The sequence below is a fragment of the Amborella trichopoda genome, chromosome 2 (genome assembly GCF_054954075.1).
Source record: "Amborella trichopoda isolate Santa Cruz 75 chromosome 2, AtrichopodaSantaCruz75HAP2 v2.0, whole genome shotgun sequence".
Taxonomy (NCBI): domain Eukaryota; kingdom Viridiplantae; phylum Streptophyta; class Magnoliopsida; order Amborellales; family Amborellaceae; genus Amborella; species Amborella trichopoda.
In genome coordinates, this window is record NC_142337.1 from 32,914,614 (window position 1) to 32,941,003 (window position 26,390).

A 26,390-nucleotide genomic window follows, 5' to 3' on the forward strand; every position below is an offset into this window, starting at 1 on the left:
TAGGTGATGGTCTGTTTGAGTATGATGGTCCTTGGGGACCATCACTATTTTTGAAAGTTGTTGCCTTTGCCTTTGCCTTTGGTTTTGCTTTTGCTGCCTGCTTCTTGCTGCCTGCTACTCGCCACGTCCTTTAGCGGACGTGGTTTTCGTATGTTAAAAGCAAACGCTTAACGCGACACCTCAAGTATGAGGTAGAGCGTAATAAAATATTATAATAATACGTTATAAGAATTTAAATAGGGGAGGTGAACACTCCCACTCTAGAAAATTTTAAGATCTCTCTCTCTCTCTGGTCGAAACACCGTGAACTTCTCTCTCGAACCGAATTTTTTTATCGGAAGCTCCCTCTCAAATAATTGTGGGTAAGTGACATCGTCTTTTTGAAAAATAGTCTATTTTTAATAAATAGTGATATTTCCGTCTAGGATCTTTATTTTATCAGTTTTGTGTGTAAGTGACCTCATTGTCTCAAAAAATAATCCATTCTTTTTAAAAATACAATGAAATAATTATTTCTGCTTATTATCATGAATTTTAGGCGCGATAAATTTTATGCGCACGTGACCTCATTATCTTGAAAAATAATCTTTTTAATAAAAATTGTGATATTTTATCTATGTTAGAAATTTTGAATGCTGTAAATTAGAAAAATAAATTTATTCATTTTTCTTGTCTATTGTTAGAAATAAATGTGATATTTCTGCTTTTAGTAAAATTGTGATATTTCTTTCTACTGTTTTGAATATTAAGACATTGTAAAATTCATGTGCAAATGACTGCCTTATTATTTAAAAATTGACATTTTTGTAATTGATTATAGTATTGTTGTGAAATGTTTATTTGTGAATTGATATTCCATAAATTGTGATAATTCCGTAGTCTTGAATTTTTATAAGAGTTTTTCTATACATATTAAATTGGCAATTATGCTAGAATGTCTTTACAAACTGCTACCTTTCTAAATTTGAGTCCAAAATATTTGATTGGTTATTTTTGAAATGTTATAGAGAGTGACTGTTATTAATGGTTTAAGTGAAATTCATATTAATGGTTTCATTGATATGTTGAGTACATGATATTGTTGCTTTCGAATGTTTAAAGAGATTTAGAAATAATTTAAGTATGCAAGTGGACTCATCCGGTACGCCGGTGAGGTATAAGTGGACCTATCTGGGATGTCGGTAGGGATTAAGTGGACTCATCCGGTACGCCGGTGAGGTATAAGTGGACCTGCAGGGATTAAGTGGACCTATCTGAGACGTCGATAGGGATTAAGTGGACCCATCAGGACGCTGATGGGGTATATAGGTGACCTACTTGGGACGCTAGTAGGGTATTTTGTGAAATCCTTTGAATTATAAGCATTTCAATTATTCGGATTATACTTAATTATGCATTTATTGAAAGTGAAACTGTTGATGCATTTCTGTTAATAGATCTCATTTTGGAAAATATTGATATCTTTCAATCATGATTATTTTTAGAATTATGATGATCACTTACTGAGCAGCCAAACTCATCAAACTATGGTAAACATTTTTTTCAGGATAACTACGGATTCATTTTGAGTGCTAGTCAAGATCAACCTTAGAAGATACTGTTGTTGTACTAGCTTTCTTTATTTACTTTGTAAGACCTCGCCACTATAAATTTGTCCTATCAATAGATGTATATATGTTTTGCTTGTCACATCTCAGGAATAACAGTATTGTAAATTCTTGGGGTGTGACAATTATGGTATCAGAGCAATAGGTTTAAGATTCTTAGGAAATTTAAAAAGAATGTACTCAAAAATCACATTTATTGTGTGTACACACCGGGATAAAGTTAAGATCCAGAATAGCTGAAGCCAATATGGAAGGAATTCACAAAGCCTTGGAAAATATGGTTGCTCTAATGTAATATCAGATGGAAAACAACAATCCACCCAGGCAGTCAGTTACAGGAAATGGTGGGAGCAATATCGAACAATTTAAGAAATTAAACCCACCTTCTTTTAAGGGTGCTGTAAACCCACTGGAAGCCGAGGGATAGATTATGCAATTGGAAAAAATATTCGAGGTTATGGAATGTCCTGATGATAGGAAGGTGGCCTTGGCAGTTTTTATGTTAGAAGGTGAGGCACAACACTGGTGGCGAATGGCAAAAGGAGTATTGGTCAAAGAAAATAAACCCTTGACTTGGGAAGTATTTCTAGAGGCATTTAATGAAAAGTATTTCTCAGATTTTATTCGAGACCAAAAAGAAATGGAATTTCTAGAATTAATCCAAGGAAATAAGACAGTAGCACAGTACGAGGCCAAGTTTACTGAATTGGCTAGGTTTGCACCACATATGATTAATAATGAGGCAAGAAAGGTGAAGAAATTTGAAAGGGGTCTCAGGCTAGCTATTAGAAGCAGAATATCAGTCTTGAAATTAAGAACTTATGCTGAAATAGTGGATCGTGCCCAAATTGTCAAAAAAGATTTTGAAGATTACCAAAAGACGAAAAATCAGAATAGTCATGTTAGACCTACATCATCTAATCGACAACAGTTTGAAAGGCCAAACAAGAAGCCAAGGCCCTCGCCATTTCAAAACCCAATAGAACCATGTAGAAAATGTGGGAAAAATCATGGATCAAGTCCTTGTTATTGGAATACCGGAGCCTGTTTTAAATGTGGAAAATTGAGACACTAGATTAAGCAATGTCCTAGCTTACAGACACAACAGCATCCAAAGCAAGGAGAGTGTAACAATCTTAAAATTTCAAAAAAAAAAAAAAAAAAAAAAAAAAAGGGGGGAAATGATGCTTTTAATAGGTGATGGTCTGATTGAGTATGATGGTCCTTGGGGACCATCACTATTTTCAAAACTTTTGCTTTGGATTAACTTTTGCTTTGCCTTTACTTTTTTTCCTTTGCCTGCTTTTGCCTCCTGCTGCTTGCAGCTGGCAGCGTCCTTTAGCGGACATGGTTTTCGTACGATAAAAGTCTGCTTTTAACGCGACACCTCAGGTATGAGGTAGAGCGTAATAAAACAATGTAATAATACGTTATAAGAATTTAAATAGGGGATGTGAGCACTCCCACCCTAAAACAAAATTTTGAGATCTCTCTCTCTGGTCGAAACACAGTGAACTTCTCTCTCGAACCGAATTTTTTTATCGGAAGCTCCCTCTCAAATAATTGTGGGTAAGTGACATCGTCTTCCTGAAAAATAGTCTGTTTTTAATAATAGTGATATTTCCGTCCAGGATCTTTATTTGATAAGTTTTGTGTGTAAGTGACATCGTCTTCCTGAAAAATAGTCTGTTTTTAATAAATAGTGATATTTTCGTTTAGGATCTTTATTTTATAAGTTTTGTGTGTAAGTGACGTCGTGTTCCTGAAAAATAGTCTGTTTTTAATAAATAGTGATATTTCCGTCCAGGATCTTTATTTGATAAGTTTTGTGTGTAAGTGACATCGTCTTCCTGAAAAATAGTCTGTTTTTAATAAATAGTGATATTTCCCTCTAGGATCTTTATTTTATAAGTTTTGTGTGTAAGTGACATCGTCTTTTTGAAAAATAGTCTATTTTTAATAAATAGTGATATTTCCGTCTAGGATCTTTATTTTATCAGTTTTGTGTGTAAGTGACCTCATTGTCTCAAAAAATAATCCATTCTTTTTAAAAATAAAATGAAATAATTATTTCTGCTTATTAGCATGAATTTTAGGCGCGATAAATTTTATGCGCACGTGACCTCATTATCTTGAAAAATAACCTTTTTAATAAAAATTGTGATATTTTATCTTTGTTAGAAATTTTGAATGCTGTAAATTAGAAAAATAAATTTATTTATTTTTCTTGTCTATTGTTAGAAATAAATGTGATATTTCTGCTTTTAGTAAAATTGTGATATTTCTTTCTACTGTTTTGAATATTTAGACATTGTAAAATTCATGTGCAAATGACTGCCTTATTATTTAAAAATTGACATTTTTGCAATTGATTATAGTATTGTTGTGAAATGTTTATTTGTGAATTGATATTCCATAAATTGTGATAATTCTGTATTCTTGAATTTTTATAAGAGTTTTTCTATACATATTAAATTGGCAATTATGCTAGAATGCCTTTACAAACTGCTACCTTTCTAAAATTGAGCCCAAAATATTTGATTGGTTATTTTTGAAATGTTATAGAGAGTGACTGTTATTAATGGTTTAAGTGAAATTCATATTAATGATTTCAGTGATATATTGAGTATATGATATTTGCTGCTTTCGAATGTTTAAAGAGATTTAGAAATAATTTAAGTATGCAAGTGGACTCATCCGGTTCGCCGGTGAGGTATAAGTGGACCTATCCGGGACGTCGGTAGGAATTAAGTGGACTCATCCGGTACGCCGGTGAGGTATAAGTGGACCTGCAGGGATTAAGTGGACCTATCTGGGACGTCGATAGGGATTAAGTGGACCTATCAGGACGCTGATGGGGTATATAGGTGACCTACTTGGGACGTTAGTAGGGTATTTTGTGAAATCCTTTGAATTATGCATTGACGCGTTAAAGTGTTATGTGCATTTCAATTATTCGGATTATACTTAATTATGCATTTATTGAAAATAAAATTGTTGATGCATTTCTGTTAATAGATCTTCTTTTTTAAAATATTGATATCTTTCAACCATGATTATTTTTAAGATTACGATGATCACTTACTGAGTAGCCAAACTCATCAAACTATGGTAAACATTTTTCAGGATAACTGCGGTTTCATTTGTGTCCTCGTCAAGATCAACTTTGGGAAGATATTGTAGTTCTGCTTAAACTTTCTTTTGTTACTTTGTAAGACCTCGCCACTATAAATTTGTCCTATCAATAGATGTATATATGTTTTGTCTGTCACATCTCGGGGTGTGACAGAGAGATAGCTCCAAAGCCTCAGATGAAGGGAAGAGTATTTGCGATTACCGAGCAAGACGCTCAGGCCTCAAAATCAGTGATCCAAGGTACTCTTACTATCTTCCAAAAAGTAGCTCATGTTTTGATTGATCCTGGATCTACTCATTCATTTGTGTCACAACACTTTGCATGCCACTTAAAGGTAGAACCAGAACAATTAGAATACATTCTAGAGGTAGCCACACCGATGGGAGATTCAATTAACACCAATATAATGTACAAATCATGTGTAATAAAGATAGAAGAAAAGGAACTGTTGGTTGATTTAATACTCCTGAAAATTCAAGATTTTGATGTAATCTTAGGCATGGATTGGCTTTCTGCATACCATGCAAGTATTGATTGTTGTAAGAAAATTGTTACCTTTCGTATTCCGAATCAACCAGTATTTTACTTCAATGGTGTCAAAGGAGACTCCCCATCATATTTAATCTCTTGTATTTGAGCTAATCGCCTCCTTCGAAAAGGATGTCAAAGCTTTCTTGCCTATATCAAAGAAGATAGGAAGGAAGAAATAAATTTGGATACCACTCCGGTTATCCGAGAATTTCCCGACGTTTTTCCTGAAGAATTGCCAAGATTACCGCAAGACAGGGAAATTGAATTCTCCATTGAATTAGTGCCAGGGGTAGCACCAATTTCTAAGGCACCTTACAGAATGACTCCTGCAGAACTTAAAGAATTGAAACAACAATTGGAAGAATTATTAGATAAAGGTTTTATCAGGCCCAGTGTGTCACCTTGGGGTGCTCCAGTACTGTTTGTCAAAAAGAGAGATGGGACTATGAGATTGTGTATTGATTATAGACAGTTGAATCAAGTGACAGTGAAAAATAAGTATCCATTACCTAGAATTGATGATTTATTTGATCAATTACAAGGATCACAAGTGTTTTCAAAAATTGATCTTAGATCTGGATACCGTCAGCTTAAGATTAAAAGTGAAGATGTACTCAAGACAGCTTTCAGAACAAGGTATGGCCATTATGCATTTTTAGTCATGCCTTTTGGATTAACCAATGCACCAGCTGCATTTATGGATTTGATGAATCAGATCTTTAAGCCTTTTTTGGATAAATTTATTGTGGTATTCATCGATGATATTTTAATTTATTCCAAGAATCAGAAGGAACATGAGCAGCATGTAAGAATGGTATTGCAAATATTAAGAGAGAAGAAATTTTATGTCAAACTTAGTAAATGTGAGTTTTGGCTTGAACAAGTGACATTTTTAGGACATGTCATATCAAAAGAAGGTCTATCAGTTGATCCTTCAAAGGTTGAAGCCGTTGTTAATTGGAAACAACCAAGTAATGTGACTGAAGTTCGAAGCTTTTTGGGATTGGCAGGATATTACAGAAAATTTGTAGAAGGATTTTCTCGAATCGCAACCCCATTGACTCGATTGACACAGAAAAATGTCAAATTTGAATGGACAAGTGAATGTGAGAAGAGTTTTCAAGAACTAAAAGTTCGGTTAACTTCAGCACCTATTTTAACTATTCCTGAGGGAAGTGGGGGATTTGTGATTTATAGTGATGCTTCACATAAAGGTTTGGGCTGTGTATTAATGCAATATGGAAAAGTAGTGGCATATGCATCCAGACAGTTGAAAAAATATGAGAAAAAATATCCAATTCATGATTTGGAGCTAGCCGCAATAGTATTCGCTTTGAAAATATGGAGGCATTATCTATGGTGAGCAATTCGTAATATACACGGATCATAAGAGATTGAAATACCTTTTCTCTCAGAAGGATTTAAATATGCGGCAGATAAGATGGATGGATTTCTTAAAAGATTATGATTGTACAATCCATTATCATTCAGGAAAAGCTAACGTTGTGGCCGACGCTCTAAGTAGAAAATCTACAGGAGTCTTAGCTCATCTAATGATCCAAGAAATGCGATTGTTAGAGGAAATAGTGGATTGGCATCGAACTCCGTCCATTAATGGTGTGGTAAGTATGATTGCCAATATTAAGGCGGAACCCCAATTAATCCAACAGATTCGATTGGCACAAAAGAAAAACCCTCAGCTTATAACAATTATAGAAGAGGTGAAACAAGGAAAGAGAGATGAATTCTCTATATGTAGTGAGGATTTGCTAAGATTCAAAGGTCGGGTTTGTGTCCCGAATGATGAGAGTGTAAAGAAAGCTATCTTAGAAGAAGCACATCATTCTCGTTATACAATACATCCCGGAAGTATTAAAATGTATCAGGACCTGAAAAAAACCTTTTGGTGGAATAATATGAAAAAAGAGGTAGCACTATTTGTGTCTAAATGCCTAACATGCCAGCAAGTAAAAGCTGAACATCAAAGGCCCGCTGGGTTGTTACAGCCTTTACCCGTGCTAGAATGGAAGTGGGAGCACGACTCTATGGATTTTGTCTCTGGCATGTCTAGAACAAATTCAGGACATGATAACATTTGGGTCATTGTGGATCGGTTGACCAAAGCTGCCCACTTTCTACCGATTCGCACGACGTACACTTTGGATCGACTGGCTCAGTTGTACATTAAGGAAATAGTGCGATTGCATGTAGTTCCTGACAGTATTGTACTAGACAGGGATGCTCGGTTTACTTATAAATTTTGGGCTAGACTACAGTCAGCCATGGGGACAAGACTCACCTTTAGTACTGCCTTTCACCCACAAACTGATGGACAATCGGAGAGGACCATCCAAACCTTGGAAGATATGCTGAGGGCCTGTGTTATTGACCTTACAGGAAGCTGGGATGACCATTTACCCCTGATTGAGTTTGCTTATAATAATAGCTTCCAAGCCAGTATTCAGATGGCACCATATGAAGCCCTGTATGGAAGGAAATGCAGGTCACCCATATGTTGGGACGAGGTTGGTGAAAGAAAGCTTTTGAGGCCAAAAATTGTCCAGATAACCACAGATAAAATAGCATTAATTCGTGAAAGGCTCAGGACAGCTCAGTGTCGGCAAAAGAGTTATGCCGATAACCGAAGGAGAGATCTTGAATTTGAGGAAAGTGATCGAGTTTTCCTAAAAATCTCACCAATAAAGGGCATTATGAGATTCGGCAAGAAAGGAAAGTTGAGCCCACGTTACATCGGACCATTTGAAATCCTGGAAAGAATCGGAGGTGTCGCTTATAGACTTGCCTTACCACCCGAATTGGCAAATGTCCATAATGTCTTTCATGTATCTTCACTACGAAAATATCAGCTCGACCCGTCCCATATCTTAAAATATGAACCTTTACCGATCAGGAAGGACCTATCCTTCATTGAGCAGCCAATTTTGATACTGGATAGAAGGGTGCAAGTGTTGCGTAACAAGGAGATTCCTTTAGTCCGTGTATTATGGCAGTACCATTCAAGAGAAGAGTCGACGTGGGAACGAGAAGACGAAATCAGAGAAAAATACCCCTATCTTTTTCAGTAATCAGGCACACAAATTTAGAAGACTAAATTTCTTTAAGGGGGGAAGAATGTAACAATCTTAAAATTTCAAAAAAAAAAAAAAAGGAGAAAAGATGCTTTTAAATAGGTGATGGTCTGTTTGAGTATGATGGTCCTTGGGGACCATCACTATTTTCAAAAGTTTTTGCCTTTGCCTTTGCCTTTGCTTTTGCTTTTGCTGCCTGCTTCTTGCTGCCTGCTGCTCGCCACGTCCTTTAGCGGACGTGGTTTTCGTATGTTAAAAGCAGACGCTTAACGCGACACCTCAGGTATGATGTAGAGCGTAATAAAATATTATAATAATACGTTATAAGAATTTAAATAGGGGAGGTGAGCACTCCCACTCTAGGAAATTTTAAGATCTCTCTCTCTCTCTGGTTGAAACACAGTGAACTTCTCTCTCGAACAGAATTTTTTTATCGGAAGCTCCCTCTCAAATAATTATGGGTAAGTGACATCGTCTTTCTGAAAAATAGTCTATTTTTAATAAATAGTGATATTTCCGTCTAGGATCTTTATTTTATCAATTTTGTGTATAAGTGACCTCATTGTCTCGAAAAATAATCCATTCTTTTTAAAAATAAAATGAAATAATTATTTCTGCTTATTATCATGAATTTTAGGCGCGATAAATTTTATGCGCACGTGACCTCATTATCTTGAAAAATAATATTTTTAATAAAAAATGTGATATTTTATCTATGTTAGAAATTTTGAATGCTGTAAATTAGAAAAATAAATTTATTCATTTTTCTTGTCTATTGTTAGAAATAAATGTGATATTTCTGCTTTTAGTAAAATTGTGATATTTCTTTCTACTGTTTTGAATATTTAGACATTGTAAAATTCATGTGCAAATGACTGCCTTATTATTTAAAAATTGACATTTTTACAATTGATTATAGTATTGTTGTGAAATGTTTATTTGTGAATTGATATTCCATAAATTGTGATAATTCTGTATTCTTGAATTTTTATAAGAGTTTTTCTATACATATTAAATTGGCAATTATGCTAGAATGCCTTTACAAACTGCTACCTTTCTAAATTTGAGCCCAAAATATTTGATTGGTTATTTTTGAAATGTTATAGAGAGTGATTGTTATTAATGGTTTAAGTGAAATTCATATTAATGATTTCAGTGATATGTTGAGTACATGATATTTGCTGCTTTCGAATGTTTAAAGAGATTTAGAAATAATTTAAGTATGCAAGTGGACTCATCCGGTTCGACGGTGAGGTATAAGTGGACCTATCCGGGACGCCGGTAGGGATTAAGTGGACTCATCCGATACGCCGGTGAGGTATAAGTGGACCTGCAGGGATTAAGTGGACCTATCTGGGACGCCGATAGGGATTAAGTGGACCTATCAGGACGCTGATGGGGTATATAGGTGACCTACTTGGGATGCCAGTAGGGTATTTTGTGAAATCCTTTGAATTATGCATTGACGCGTTAAAGTGTTATGTACATTTCAATTATTCGGATTATACTTAATTATGCATTTATTGAAAATAAAATTGTTGATGCATTTCTGTTAATAGATCTTCTTTTTGAAAATATTGATATCTTTCAACCATGATTATTTTTAAGATTACGATGATCACTTACTGAGTAGCCAAACTCATCAAACTATGGTAAACATTTTTCAGGATAACTGCGGTTTCATTTGTGTCCTTGTCAAGATCAACTTTGGGAAGATATTGTAGTTTTGCTTAAACTTTCTTTTGTTACTTTGTAAGACCTCGCCACTATAAATTTGTCCTATCAATAGATGTATATATGTTTTGTCTGTCACATCTCGGGGTGTGACGCCGGTAGGGATTAAGTGTACTCATCCGGTACGCCGGTGAGGTATAAGTGGACCTGCAGGGATAAATTGGACCTATCTGGGACGCCGATAGGGATTAAGTGGACCCATCAGGACGCTGATGGGGTATATAGGTGACCTACTTGGGACGCTAGTAGGGTATTTTGTGAAATCCTTTGAATTATGTACTGCCGTTAAAAGTGTTATAAGCATTTCAATTATTCGGATTATACTTAATTATGCATTTATTGAAAGTGAAACTGTTGATGCATTTTTGTTAATAGATCTCATTTTGGAAAATATTGATATCTTTCAATCAGGATTATTTTTAGAATTATGATGATCACTTACTGAGTAGCCAAACTCATCAAACTATGGTAAACATTTTTTTCAGGATAACTGCGGATTCATTTTGAGTGCTAGTCAAGATCAACCTTGGAAGATACTGTTGTTGTACTAGCTTTCTTTATTTACTTTGTAAGACCTCGCCACTGTAAATTTGTCCTATCAATAGATGTATATATGTTTTGCCTGTCACATCTCAGGAATAACAGTATTGTAAATTCTTGGGGTGTTACAGTGAATCCCAAATAATATATTCTTTCAAAGAAATAAATAAGGTGACATACATATCACAAAATAAATCATACTGCAGAATTCTAAAATGAACATTGTCTAGTAAAAATGTATTTTCTCTCTACCCTCATCGAGTTTTCTTTTGAAAAGAATTTTGTTTAATGGTCGCACATACATTTCCACAAGCCTCAAATCACTATGTTAAGTAGGCGTGATAAATATAGATATTCATATCTTAATGAAAAACATATCAAATTACATAAAATTCAGGATAATCTCTCTTCATCCCAAAATTTTTATGCTTCTTTTTCCACGGATATTTCTCTCTCAAATAAACTTTATTAGAAACTAGACTCAAAATGGGAATTTAAAAACTTAATGTGAGCCACAAAACATTCTGTTAAGAATAGAAATAAAATCCTGACTTTTAAGTCATGAAAATAATTTTCGTTGCGAAAAACAGCACTTGCATACCCTAAAATAAATCGATTATATCTTTCAAACCACAAGGAATTTCTTAATAAAACATTATTTGTTTGAAAGTAGACTCAATTTTATGAGTCACAAATAAAATTCAGCAAGAAATAAAGACCATATTATTGATGGAAAAAATCATGGAACTCAATGGACAGTTCTTTGATTTAACAAGGTCATAACTGACACTCTTCATTGATGAGACCATAACTTTCAATTCCCTTAGGATCTCCCACTGAAATTTTGTAGGCAGATTCTACTCTCAAAGATACACAATATTATTAAGTATGCAATAGAAAAAATCATCATTATCTTCTTCAATCACTACTCCAATACAGCCCAGAATACACATTATATAGAGTGCCTTTTCGTTATTGAAATATCCCATTAATTCTTAACCGTGGGTGTATTTACTTGACCACAAAGTCATTAGCTTTCTTATTTATCATTCCCAAACTTGACCTAGACTCAATATATAACATGGTTTGGGATTGTCAAACCATAGCATCAATATATAATTGCAATAAGTATGGGTGCTATGGTTTGGGATTATATATTGATGCTATGGTTTGGGATTATATATAGCATCAATATATAATTACAATAAGTATTGATGTTATGGTTTGGGACTGTCAAACCATAGCATCAATATATTGCAATAAACATATCAAATATCAATTGCTCTGATATATTGCAATAAGTATATCTGATCTAGACTAAATTATAACATGGTTTGGGATTGTCAAACCATAGCATCAATATATAATTGTTATAATTGCAATATATAACATGGTTTGGGATATATAATGTCAATATATAATTGCAATAAGTATCAATAGATCTGATCTAGACTCAATATATAACATCCTAATAGCATCAAGTGTCTATAGCTCTGATACTAATGAAAGAAAGACTAATGTGATCTTGTCGGAGAATATATCTTTTTATTTTCTTATTTTCACTCATTTTCTTTTCTTTTCTTTTTCTTTTGACAAAGATCATAAGAAATAGTCTTACTACAATGACTCTTGCTTCACATAAAATAAAACTAACAAATCCAAGATCTTAAAAACCTTGATGTCCCTATTTATGCTTGAGAATATAAAGATTAAATTGTAAGAAATAAAATGGATATTGTTGAAGATTACCTCAATTGAGCTTATTAGACCCCACACCGAGTCACCACCATCTGATAGTGCGAGATCGACGATCTAGATTCAATCTCAATCTGGAAAGCAATTTTAGGCCAAACTTTTTCATGGAACTATAAATTTCCCCTTTTGATCATAAATCTTTGAACCTAGGTCCAAACTCTCAAATACTTAGTTGAGCATATCCTCTACTACCCAACCTTTAGGTTTCATCAAGATGAGAGAGAATGGGAAATATCCTAGGGTTGGGGTGTGCGCCCTCTATGGGCTAGGAGAAAGAAGAGGCTAGAGAGAGAAACTTAGAGAGAGAGGAGAGAGAGTGGGGCATACCCCTTAGATGGAGAGAGAGTTTAGAGAGAGAGGGAGAGAGAGAAGAGAGATTGGTGTAGAGAGTAAAGGAGGGGAGGTCCTCTATTTATATAAAAAAATTAGGTTTAGGGTTTCTAAGGGTTTCCCATGGTTTGCCTCTTAAGTGAGATTGAACATGGACCGTCGATCAAGGGTGACTTGTGGGATGAGAGATCTGAGCCATCCATTTTATAGATGAGTCATCAATATTATAGAAGGTACATGAACCATTATTTCTTTTTCCTAAATCATTTTCCCATCAATAGAAATTAAATAAATTAAATCCAATTAAAATAATTTGCATACCATAAAATAGCACAAGCCTCTCATACTTTCCATAAAATCTTTCAAAATATATCAAGTCAATATTTAATCAATATATTCCAACTATTTCACCCCATGTCATATCCTATAAAATTAGGAAAGAGAATAAAAGGGTGGGACGTGCCACCCTAGAGGGCTTCATGGGCCCCACCTCTAACAACATGGTTCCCATGTACACAATGAGCCCTTACGAAAATTTTATATATATAAAAAAATATAAATAGTTTTAGAATATTATTTGAATATTTAAAACAATATAAAATCAATATATTTATTTCATAAGCTCAAATTTTATAAATAAAATATCTAGAGATTTATAAAAATTCAAATAATAATTATAAAATAATATTTATCATAAAAAACCCATAATTAAACTAATATGATGGGAAAATAATCCATATGACTTAAGAATCAACAATCATGAGGCACTCCACTTTCACCTATGGACTACAAACCGCACTTACTTTATTAAACTGACCTAGTGTTTTTCATGACCCACAGTCAAAGCAGGGGCTCATTAGTAGGTCACCATAGTCTAGCATATGAGCCAAAGGGTCACAATCCCAGTCTGTAGAGTTTAGGTCCTCCCCTAGAAACGGGTCAAGGTCACCTAGACCTGATGCGACCGCAGCTCATATGGTGCATAGGGGTATCTATCGCACATAGATATGCTTCATCTTAAAAGGTGGATTGCTTTCTCGAAACTGTCTATCAATTTGCATGTCGTGTGATAGTACATGGATGAGGCTTTGGCCCTTATCTATGTGCGCCACCATCACACACAAGGGTCACACAGTTCCTCGACTTACTCATCCAAGCATGCTCCGACCTCATAAAGCGATGACCCATTAGAACCTTCATTGGTTTGCATTTTATGCCCAGGTAACATGGGATTTTCCCAACCGACTAGCCTAGACCGTCAAGCACAGTTCGGTGTCAACAAATATCGTTTGCTTAATATGGTCCACAAGGGACCACACTCCCACTCAGTTCATGTTCTACTATATAATTTTATTTTACAAAAACTCATAAAGCCTTTAAAGGGCGACATAAACCCAACATTCTCATTATCCAACTACTCCACAAATGTGATTGTTTGATATGTTAACTATTAGACCAACCTACAAATGCAAAGAAATAAAAAATAACAAAAAAGTGGCCCCAAGAGCACATTTAGAAAACAAAATACCCAAAAAACAAGGACCACATAAAACACGGGAAGATTGGGACGGAAGCATAATTCTTGTATTTATTACCCAATCCATATACAAATTTCCCTAAAATTTCTGACATTAATTACCTATAATCTCTAAACAATGATAAATATTTCCAATTTTAAAATGTGTGGTTTGTATAGAGCCGAGGCTCTAAACAATCAAAGTAAAGCGCACCTTTAAATAGTGTCAAAAAATGTGGTTTCAATATTGAAAATCTTTGTGATAGCCTTAAAATATATGTTCATCATTAATTAGAAAAATTAAAGCTTAAAAAATAGTGTAAATCGAGCAGATCTATGAAACTTGAAAAACTTGAAAATTGACAATCCAAAAATGCATTACAAGATGCACTATTTCCAAAACACAAAATCCATTTTTTTCTCATGTTCATGCATCTTGATGTCCAGATGATCAATTTGAAGATATTTGGCCATCAAAATAACATTTTTTAATGAAATTTTTGATGTGGGTTCTAATTTGATAGTTTAGAACCTCAGCTCCGTGTAAACTTTCCTTTTAAAAAAACAAACATTAACCATGGCTACTCAGTTTTGATGCAAGCAGGTTATAATCACTTACAATCATTGGATACCAGATTGGATGGTTATGATTGTGCCATAAGTTTTTCTCAAAGTCCAAGAAAATTTCTCTCAAAGCTCTTTAACATAGCCAGCACCTTGGCACCTGATTTTGCGTCTTACTGCTAAAGTGATCATAACTTTTTTCTAAAAAAAAAAGAATAAATTGGTAGTATTATGATACGCAATCCCACTTCCACAACATTATTTTAGTAAAACTGATTAATATAATCACAATTGATTGAACAACTTACTTATCTCTCTAGGCAAGCACGTAATTCATCTTTAAGTGTCCTTCCACATGGGGCAAGGAATTTCTTCACCATGATGGGATGTTGGTTTTTCTTCCTAATTTTGGCGAAGGACTCCCAAGTGAAAGCCTCTTAGCCGTGATTCTTCTTCTCAAATAAGCTAAATTATTAAAAATTTGTCTCTAATCAAGCAACAACTTCGTAAACGTGGCTCCAACATTCTTGAAAGGAACTATAAATTAATGATTGGCAACTACTTGAAAATCACAATTAAACAAGACCTTAGAAAAGAATGAAAAGAGAATAATATAACATGGTCTCGGTTTGAGATTGTCAAAGGCCACCTAAGTTTTGGAGATTCTAATGTGCTGGCAAAGATTAAAGAGCCATCACAACATATAGTCTCAATAATTTATTTTATATATTTATTATGTTGGGTTGTTTGCTAATTTATTTGAATATAGAGTAGAAAATAGTACATGCACTAAACTAGTTTTAATGGCCCTTATAATCTAATGTTCTAGATCCCCTAACCATTGGGCTAGCAAAACTCCTTAAAAGAAGCAAACAGAACAAATGATGTTGGTTGGGACTTGGTGGTTGTTATATGAAAGATATGACTACAATATTTTATATTCTTTTTTTTGTAGTTCCACTGTTGGAGTTGAATTTTGAACTGGTATTGCAATCGTAAATACCTTAACTAATCTAAACTCCTAGTAAAAACTATTTGACATTATCTATTTAGAAAATTGTTCCATGCGGGCTGGACCACATGGCTATATATGCCGTTCAAAACGTGCAAAGCATCCATCTTAAGATGGTGCAAGTAGGTGTTCCATCTAAAAACAATGGAAACTAAAAGTCTAAATGTTTTCCAACTAGAATTATTATTTTTAATTTTTAAAATTTATTTATTTTTTCATATTCATAATCTCCATGTTAGAGATTGCATGTCCTTAAAAATTAAATCCAAAAATCTATCTCAAAAATAGATTTATTAATAAGCCCACATTTCTACATATGCGGGCTTGGCCACATAGAAACCAGGTCCTTATCAGCTATGGAGATCAATTAAGTGTACACTTGAGTCTACACTTTTAAATTTTTATATCAAATAGGTACATTCTTCAAAAAAAAAGTTAAAATTTTCCAAAGTTTCCATATTCGTTGTAGGGAAGCCAGATCAATAAAGGTACTTCACATTTTACCCCCAAAGACAATTAATCGCATGATAATTGGGATAAAATGATTAAAGTACGGTTATGCTTTCCAATATAAAGCAAGGGCAATCTAAAATATTTTTAATTTTTTTAGGACATACATGATTGATACAAAAATTTAAAAATATACCTTCCAGTATAGTTTGTAATCTTTTGATCTCGTTAATGATATTACCAGAGAGTTGTATGTATGCAATACCTAATACTAGCGGGGACTTATCGTCTTAGTAAGAGTATAACCCTTAATAGAGTAAAATGTCACAATAGGATTTATATAACCAACCCTAAATATTAAGATAAAGTTTTGATGAAGATAACGAAGAACTTCAAAACAAGAAGCTCTCAACCGTGAGATGTGCAATAGGGCAACTGGGAATGATAAGGAGTGTTGGGTTTATGGTGTAGTGAACTTGAAACAAGCAACTTCTATGAACTACATTTCAAATAAGGGCATGAATGATATTATCTCAAAATGTTCCGGTATTTTTATTACTAACTTGGTCAATAACTCCAAAGATTGGGGGCAACTTTGGCAGAGCCTGCATTTCCAGATGGTGTACTCTTTCCTTGCAAATTACAATCTTTTTAGGTAGAGTTTTGAGGTGCGCTTTAACGGTTTTGTTAGGGTATATCATTTGGTGGTATATGCCTTTAGAGGCTGATTGGATACCTAGAAATATATTGTCGCGTAATATATTACAGGGTAAAACATTACCTACAAACGGATTGTTACTATTTGGGTAGTATTAGATGAAACTTGAGAAATACATGGCTATTGGTTGGCTATGTATAGAAGAAATATGGGAAATGCATTACGAACATTTTTACCAGCACTTGCCTATAAATTATTATTTTTTTCTTTTTTATGTTACAAAATTCTATTGAAATACAGAATTAAAGTCATCATCACATCATTCAAAAAACATTTTCTAATAATAACATTATCACCATTCTAAAAAGATTTTCTAATAATAACTATTTACTATTCTAAAGTCATCATTACACAATTTCTTACTTATTTTGTATGCTTTTGGTACTTACATGGAATCACATGTCTTCTAACTTGATTAGAATTTGGTTTCAACATGATAAATCATTGGAATAATATAATTGGAATAACATGTTTTTATTGTGATAAGCCTTATTTTTATTTATTTTTTATAAAAGTCTTTCAAATGTCTATCTATGTAATTTCAAATAACTAATAAATTTATGATACCAAATTCAAAATCTTTATAGTACAAGTTAAAAAATAGAAAGAAGTTTGATTAGTAAATTAGAAGGTTTGGTAATTGCAGTAGAAAATTTTGAGATATTGGAAGAAAGTAAATAGGTATCTTATTTCAATTCAGCTTTTACTAATCTCTTATGATGATTATGTTGGGTGAAAATTTTTTATTATAATTGTGTTGTGTAATTTCTTATGTTGGGTAAATTTTTTTATTATAATTGTGATGTCTAATTTCTAATTGATTAGATATGCTAAGCAGAATGGATAGGCTTAAGAGGAGGGAGAATGGAAAATGTATAATTTCGCATTGATTAGATATGCTAAGGAGAATGGATAAGCTAAGAAGAGAGGGAGAATGAAAAAAGTGAAGATGAGAGAGTAAAAAGGTTGCAAAAAAAAAGGAAAAAATCCAAATGAGGAAGGGGCTTAAAGATAAATGGGGCTTAAAAAAATTTGAAAAAGTACAATGAGAAGAAGGGGCTTAAAGAGAGAGGAAGCTGCAAGCGAGTTATTAGGGTTCAAGAGAGAGGGTACGGGCTTAGAGAGGGAGGGAGCACCGAGGCTAGGGGTTGTCATTTTATTAAGCTAGAAAAGGGCAAAGAGACGTACGAGAACTATTTCTAAAGAGTACTTGCAAAATAGACTTTTCACTTTCACCCACTTTTGACCGTGAGTGATGTGTTTCATGATTTTTTGGGAAATCTCAGGTAATCTCTTACCATTTTTTTACTATAAAGTGTTCTCAAACAGTGGAAATGTCATGTTTCCTTGATTGTCATATAATAGATTTACAGGTACCGAAACAGCCCTCAAAGTCTTCAACATTTTTGGACACTCAAATACCTTTATCTTTTTGGACACTCAAATGCCTTTATCCTATAGTGTAGTAACTTTTTGTCTAGGGCAATTTCAAGTAATTAGTCATATCCTATAGTGTAGTAACTTTTTGTCTAGGACAATTTTAAATACTTAATCAAGGGTAAAATATAAATTTCTAATAAAAACAAAATCATTTATTAACAATAGTGGACAATGACATTACCAACATGGTATGTGACATCACCCTCAAGATGCATTAATTATTTTTTATCTATTAATAGAAAGCCACTATTTTGTTATAGGAATATCCATTCTACTCTTCTAAATAACAAAAAGTGTCCTTACATGAAAATTTTCGTATTACAATTCAAAGGTATTTAAGTGCTAAAAAATGTTGAGGACTTTAAGGATATACACCGATAGCCAAACAAAACCCTACTCTAAAATATAAGGCTGACCCCTTTTATAAACTTCTTAAACAAATAAATGGTAGTAATCCATAGAGCTTGTAGTTTGGTTGTCAAGCAAAATCAATAGGGCAAGCTTTCTTATGCTTCCCTCAATATAAAACTTATATGCTTCCCCTTATCCAACCGTCCATTCTGAATGGAGGGTTAAAATTGCCTCAATCACAATGTCACGTCTCTATACTATTTTATTTTTAATTTTTTTTATAAAAAACATTTTGACACCAAACTTTAAGCATCTAATCCTCTATTAAAGTCGCACTAGTAAGGAATATAAAAAAATATTCTCAATAAAATAAAATAACCAAAATACCCTTGAAATATTGGTCATTATAGTTTATCGAAATATTAATTTTAATATTTTTTATAGGTACGCCCCAATGAGAAGATGGCACGTACGAAATTTTATATTCATATAATTTGTATTTAAAAAATTAAAAATAAAATACTCTAAGGGCTTCGGATCTAAGATCAAATGGTGAATGGCTCACCTGATCAAAATTGGACGGCTGGATGGTAGGGGAAGCATAGATCTTCTATACTGTAGAGAAAGTATAGAAACCTTTCCCAAATCAATAACTATTTTTGGGTTGTTAAAAATAAGGTGGTACAAATACATAGTAGATATGAAAAAAAAGAAAAAAAGATCAACATATTTTCATCATATTCAAGAGCCAAGTTTTTTAGCAATAGAGACGAGGAGAAAAAGTATTTGATGCATTGAGCGGCTCTCCGTACATAAAACTTCCATCTTAAAGGCAAATATGTATCTACATCATATTATTAAGCCAGAGAGGTGGACGCATGTTGTGAATCTTCCTACAGAGATTGTAAGATAAGTGTATATCTTGAGGGGGAAAGAGAGAGACATGTACCATCATTAGGGAAAGAGAGAGGGAGAGAAGAAAAGCGTGCGCAAATATTTTAGGAACCAAAGAGATTTCATACGGCTCAGTGAGCGGTGGTCAACCACAATAATTGCTTTGTAGCACGAGTAGAGGTAGCTCATTGCCTTCTTCCAGGGTCGTAAAGAAATGAGCTAGAACTTTCTCTATTTTAAATCGTTAATAGAAAATGGGTGGGAGGTTTTTTTTTTTCAATAACTTTTCAAAAAAAAAAAAAAAAGAATAGAAACAAAAATAAAAATAATAATGAATAAAATAATAGCTCAATTAAAGAATTGAAGGATACGTACGGCATTGTAAGTTTTAATTGCGTTTGTATAGTAACATACGCATAGCATAAATGAATTGAAAGAAAATAAATAGTAAATATTTTGATGGAGACTTTTTGGCACGGGGACACGGCCTGCACCCCTTCCGTCTTACCCGCTCCTCGTCGATCAATGAAATGGTTCGTTGGTTTTCGAGGCCACCCAAACAAAGCTTCAGCAATCAATTAACACCCACATCAATAATAGCCCAATGCACACTATAATGTCAATGCTAATTGGCGATGGGCCTTGTGGCCCAGCCCAGTCGGCCTGACCCTAAAAAACTAAGGCCAAAGCCACAAAATATGGCTTGAGGCTGGGCTAGGATAGATTTTTTTATTTACCCCGGGATGACTAGAATAGGGCTTGCATCGATCTCAGGCCTGGGCTTGGGCCTTGGCCTTTTTTGGCTCAGTCAACACTATTTGGATTATTAGGATGAGGGCCAAGCTGGACCGGTCCATCAGCTAATAATAACTTTAGCTTACTTTTATTAATGCCATAAACATCTCTATATAATTCATTCACATAGCTTACAAGAGATAAATTATTGACACCTTCAATTTGTACTAATTCTTTCACATAGCTTACATATTAGGCATTAAGAGAAAGGGAAAATTATAGATACCTCCATTAGGTATGCTCTTAATGCCAGAATACTTTTAATTTCACATTATTAACTCCAATATTATTTATTTTTGCATCCACCTCCAAACAAAAGAATTATAATTTTTTTTTTACCAAAACACCGTCATTTTAATCCATGTTTCCAAAATGTGATGCCCAACATGTTCTGGTCCAGCACGAACATATGTAAAATCGGCTTGTTCCAATTTAGCACAAAAAAATGTGTTGGACCCGGCTTGCCCCATCTAGCACAAAATGCATCCAACCAGTTTATATTGAAGTTGTTCTAGTCCCATTTTGTGGTAGACTGGCTTCTTTATTCAAGTTGGCTTAGGTAGAAAATGAGAAACGTTGGTTATAAAATATAGGTATTTTGGTAAACTCTTTGTGCTTTAAGAGGTGAATGAAAAAATAATGAATAGTGGGGCATGAAAAATATTGATTTGGTGGTTTTTATAATTTCCCAATAAAACCCCGCTACTGCGGGCATTAGAGGGCCTTTGGGGTATCTATAATATCCCTTGAGAAAAATAGAAGCCATGTATTCCGGGCATTTCAGGGCCTTTCCCCCACATAAACACCCTAAAAATCGCGACGCCCCCGTATCCTCTTCCTCTTTCCATGCTTAAGAAAAAAGAAATGAGAATTAAAAGTAAAGAAAAACACCCTTTTCCATTGAAATGTTTGAGAATGAAGCCTGAAAGCCTTCACAACGGGAGGAAGTCATCATCTTCAAGCTTTTTCAATCACAGGTACCCCAACCTCCTATTTTTCTCTATCCTTTCTTTCTGATTAATGTTCTTTTCCATTCATTTGTTTCTTCTTTTTATTGGGTTCTTTGTCTTTCACATTTCTTGGGATCTCAGAGTTGCAGAAGGCAGTGGCCCTCCTTCTCCATGGCGACCAAAATGAAAGGCATTTTTAAGGGGATCAAATACATTTCTCAGATCTTTGGTATTGTTTATTTTATTTTATTTTCTCTGAGAAAATAACTGTTATCATTTTTAATGGGTTCATCCAAGAAAATTATTGTAATCAGTTCCATCTCTATTGCAAGCCAAAAGAAAAAAAAAAAAAAAATCAAAATATTGGCTGAGAAATCCCATTTAATGCCCTGATACTTACCCAAACAAAGATAAAAAAGCAAGCATTATTACATAAAACTAGTAATATGCTGTGCAATCTGTGTGTTACTAAAGTGGTTTGTGTTGAGTGCATTAGTCTTTCTTTCCTTTGATTATTTGCATCTTAACATATTAGGATGAATTTTGTAAGATCTTTTAGTGGGAAATGGAAAATTGTTTCATGCGGTTCGGACAGAAAGTGTAAAGCATCCATCTTAAAGATGGATGCAAGTAGGTATTCCATCTGAATACAATGGAAACTAATCCAAATGTTTTCTTACAAGAATTGTTATTTCTAGTTTTTAAAATTTATTTAATTTTTTATATTCCTAATCTCCATATTAGAGATTACATGTCCTTAAAAATTAAGTCCTAAAATCCATCTGAAAAGTAGAGCTTGGGCAATAAACTGTGGCCTGAAGAGTATAGGGCTTGGGCCACAAACTGCGAACCTGAGTGCCCGGCTGCAGAGGTATGGCCTGCTCTGGGCCTCTTTTTTGGTTTTTCTTTTTAATTTTTCTTCATTTGTTTTAGGACTAGCCAGACGCGGGACAGGGGTAGGGCTCTACTTTTGGATTATTAAACCTTAAATATTTTTGCACTTCTTAAGTTACCATGCAGTCTTTATTTTTATTTTTTATTCTATTTTGGGGCATTTTTTATTGATTTTTTTTTTGCTGCAGTATACAAAGAACATGAAATGGAAATTGGTTACCCCACAGATGTAAGACACGTGGCACACATCGGATGGGATAATTCCATAAATGCTCCAAGTTGGGTAAGAATCTCATACTCTGAATTCCTTGTGGCTAATCGGGATGAATCAAGAATGGAAATTGAAACAGATCTCTCTCCCTGTTTTGGGAAACTAAAATATGAGCATTAATATTGAATGATTATATTAAATAATTCCAAAATTCTTTTGTTAGTTTCATAATGTGCTGATCCCAAATAGTTGGAATAAAGTTCGGATAATGGTGATGATGATCTTGGTTCCATAAAAAATTAGGGCAATTTTATAGAATTCAAATTGATGACTAAAAGACATAAATCCTTGTTTTGCCTGGATTCAATAGCCATTTATAAAGATAAAAAACGACATTGAAATGTCATATTCATCAAAGAGGCTGTGTTCGCTTTTCCTTGGTCAAAATTTTATTATCTTGTACTTTTTATGTGAGCGAACAATGGGGTAATGGACAGCTTTGAAAAGCAGATAAAAGTTTTTGTAATTAGGGTTTTGGTGTTGTTGTTGTCAAGGTGGAGATTTTAGGTATTTAATTTTGGGATCGTCTCTAGTCTCCCGTAAAATGATTCCACTAGAAAAATCGACTTGGAGTCACAGTGCTCCAATTAATCTTCCCTTAAAGATTGACATTGGACCTTTCATTTATGGTACATTACATCAAGGGTTTTAAGAGCTTGAAAAAATTTTACTTTCTATGAATTGTAAAAAATAATTTACTCTATGAATTGTTCAAGTGAATTGAAGATATGAAAATTTTCAAGTTTGAAAAATAAAAATAACAAAGGGAAAAATTTTGTATATATGTCAACCTTATGCCTACAAAAACAAGCACACCTAAAATTCTATTGGAAAAGTTTTTTTGGACACTAGAAGCCTTGGAATTGATCATTTTTTCAATTCTTAATGGTAGTATCTGAATTGTTCATTTTTCAGGATTTTCAAATATTTATTGATATGCTCAATTTCCACTATTTTTAGAGTATTAAATTTTATAATTACAATGAAAATAGATATTCAGGTCATCATAAGTGTCCTTAACATTGGAAATATATCTTACGACATGTTTTGAAAGTGTCTTATGATTGTCTAAAGTTTTCCATAAATTATATCTAAAAAAAATACCTTGACTATATTTTCTTGGGGAAAATATAAAAAAAAAAGGTTGAAACCCCTTACAATATAATTGACGGGTTAAAAAATTACAAATTATACTTGAGGCTGTGGTTTTAAACTTTCTATATTAATTAGCTACTTTCTCATGAAAATATTATAAAATATCCAAATTGCACATGTTTGGTCTTTAGAAGCTATAATAACTAGGTGTACATTTGTAATTTTATCCTGATAGAGGCCTTAACCGAATGAAAGAAATAACTCTTTCGGTAAATGTACCAAAGTAACTCGAGTAGTTTTCCGTTATGCGAGATCTATATAGTCTTATTATGTAGAAAAATTATTTATACTCCAGTACCACACTTTTTAGGCATATTCTCCTCAATATTGTTTAAATTACAAAACTAACCCAATCATTACTCATTTTTGCAGCCACCTCTACAGAAAATAATATCCTTGATTTGGACAAAAATACTCCAGTGTATAAACCTACGATTCTATCTCTAAAAACTCAAAAGTTGAAATTTTAAAGGAGAAAATATGACAAAAATTTTAGAGAAAGAAATTACATCAAATTTCAAGTTTTTAGAGATAGAAACTATCTAAAATTTTTAGAAAGAAAATATCTCAAAATTTTTAGAGACAAAAACTATATTAAATTCAAGTTTTTAAAGAAAATATCTCAAATTTTAAGTATCTCAAAATTTAAGAGAGAAAATCTGGGTTTTATACATGGTGGTATTTTCATCCAAAAACAGAGCCATTTTCTTCCTTTGTGGTGCCTGCAAATATAAAAATAATTAAGTTAGTTGTATGACTTAAAAAGTATTGGATATGACTATGGCTTAAAAGGCTTTTGTTGGCAACAAAAAAAAATATAATTTTAATATATGGCAAATGTTTTTCTATTTCATGGTCTTTTGTAAAATAGCACTCAAAAAGGAAAAAAAAAAAAAGGGAAAATAGGAGATCGTATTTCGTGTAAATAAAACAGTAAATTTATCAGATGAGGAAAAAACTTTATCGCATCTCTTTGAGAAGAAGTAGAATACAGTTGTTTTAGTGGTTAGGATAAAGAGCATTTTTGTATTTTATATTCCTCTCATTTCCTTTTGGTCCCGATGAGATTAATCTGCTTTATTGGCAGATGAGGGAGTTCAAGACGGTGCCAGATTTCTCTTCGACATCATTGAGTAACTTTGGGGAACCCAAGGATCCGGATCCAGATCCGGGTTGTGTTGCTGTGCCTTCCGGTGCCATCACTACGCCTTCTCCAGGCACCTCTCGTTCTCTCTCTCTTCCTTTTTCCTTTAAACCAAATTTCACAACGGTTGAGGTTAAAAAACACCATTCAACATAGAGTTTCTTCTTCTTCTTCACTAGGCCTAATGGCCGATCTGGAGACGATCTGGACCGGGTTCTTGGAGGGGTGATCTGGATCAGCTAACTGTGTATTTTAACCTTCTCATCTGATTACAAGCAATCATTGTATTAACAAAATGTTTTAGGCTTAATCATTGATCTTAAATTTTTCGTAGATTTTCAAAAAATTCCCATGATTCAACAGCCTTCCGAGCTTTTCTCAGACTCACACGCTTCGACATTGCCGGAAATTCCAAAGCGACCGAAGCGCAAGAAGCCAAAGGACTCATCATCCACCTCGAGATCTTCCTCATCCAATAAATCTTCAAAGCCCAATGTCTCTTTGATGGACAAGGAATTGAGGGTTGATGAACCAGGGCCATCATGAAGCTTTGAGAGACAAACCACTATGGATTGAAAAGCATTCTTCTTACACAGGCTTTCTGAAAGAAAGACAAACCAACACTTTCTATGTTCAGTGTTAGGAGCTAGCCATTACAAACGCGAACCTTTTGAATGGGATCGTAGCACTGTTGGCTGGGCATATCATCTTTGATTTGGATTCAAGAACCCTAAAGACAAAGGGACAGATGGTTCAATCGGTGCAAATGCAACTGCAATATAAATTGGGAGATTTTTATTTTGATGTTTTAGAGGAACTTCTCATGACCTTTGAGTATATTGTTTTGGTTTTCCCACCTTTTCTTTTTGGTTATATGATAGTGAAAAAAAACTAAAGATCTATATTTTTGAAAATTTTCTTAATCACTCTTCCCTTTTTCTCAAGATTTCGAGACTTTTTGTAGCAATACTAAAGAGCTCAATTTATCTCGTATGATGTTTGATTGGGCTTTGTAACCGGAAAATTCAAATAAATTATACTGCAGCAGTCCGAATTTTGAAGGCTCAGGGTTCGAGGGTGGACCAGTGGAGTACATAGGCACATTAGCATTGTGACCATTTGGGTGTCCAAAGATGGAAATCGTGCTCATTGATGGAAATTAGGGGTGGCAACGGGCTGGCTTGGGTCCGTTCCATTGCCACATCTAGATGGGATTCTAGATTTTGGAAGATGGGTGAATCAAGGACATAGTGACTAAGAAATCTGTCAGTCATGGCGACAAGTTGATTTGAAATTGTAAATAATAAAAAGAATGATTTCCCTATTTGATTTGAAATTGTAAATAATAAAAAGAATGATTTCCCTATGTCGAGGCTTGACTAGGTGGTAGCAGCGAAAATCACCAAAAGAGAAAATCAAGATAAACCACGCACTTTCTCTCCATACATTAAACTTTTCATGTCAAACAATTCTTTTCATTCAGCAAACAAGATCCATCCATTACAATAAACGTC

At 33.8% G+C, this 26,390-nt stretch overlaps 1 protein-coding gene across 4 annotated transcripts; it reads left to right on the forward strand.

Annotated features, from left to right (window-relative positions):
* Positions 1 to 21,367: 21,367 nt before the first annotated feature.
* Positions 21,368 to 25,790, forward strand: LOC110006844 (CRIB domain-containing protein RIC10-like). Of its 4 annotated transcripts, XM_088860027.1 has the most exons (6): positions 21,368 to 21,439; positions 21,554 to 21,641; positions 22,495 to 22,589; positions 24,820 to 24,949; positions 25,056 to 25,123; positions 25,211 to 25,790. In XM_088860027.1, exons 2-5 carry the CDS (start codon positions 21,584 to 21,586, stop codon positions 25,103 to 25,105), a joined length of 333 nt encoding a protein of 110 aa, XP_088716153.1. In that variant the 5' UTR covers positions 21,368 to 21,439; positions 21,554 to 21,583; the 3' UTR covers positions 25,106 to 25,123; positions 25,211 to 25,790. The 4 variants fall into 4 exon arrangements, with proteins under 4 accessions (XP_088716153.1, XP_020520144.1, XP_088716151.1 ...); XM_020664485.2 differs by lacking the exon at positions 25,056 to 25,123; XM_088860025.1 differs by lacking the exon at positions 25,056 to 25,123 and having other exon boundaries at positions 25,259 to 25,790.
* The last annotated feature ends 600 nt before the right edge of the window (positions 25,791 to 26,390 follow it).

What these genes read in the sequence shown, in the direction of transcription:
- LOC110006844 (XM_020664485.2), top strand. Translation starts at nt 21,584, where the DNA reads ATGGCGACCAAAATGAAAGGCATTTTTAAGGGGATCAAATACATTTCT. An exon ending in CCATAAATGCTCCAAGTTGG is followed by an intron (nt 22,590 to 24,819) that starts GTAAGAATCTCA and finishes CTTTATTGGCAG; the next exon opens with ATGAGGGAGTTCAAGACGGT. An exon ending in CATCACTACGCCTTCTCCAG is followed by an intron (nt 24,950 to 25,210) that starts GCACCTCTCGTT and finishes AATTTTTCGTAG; the next exon opens with ATTTTCAAAAAATTCCCATG.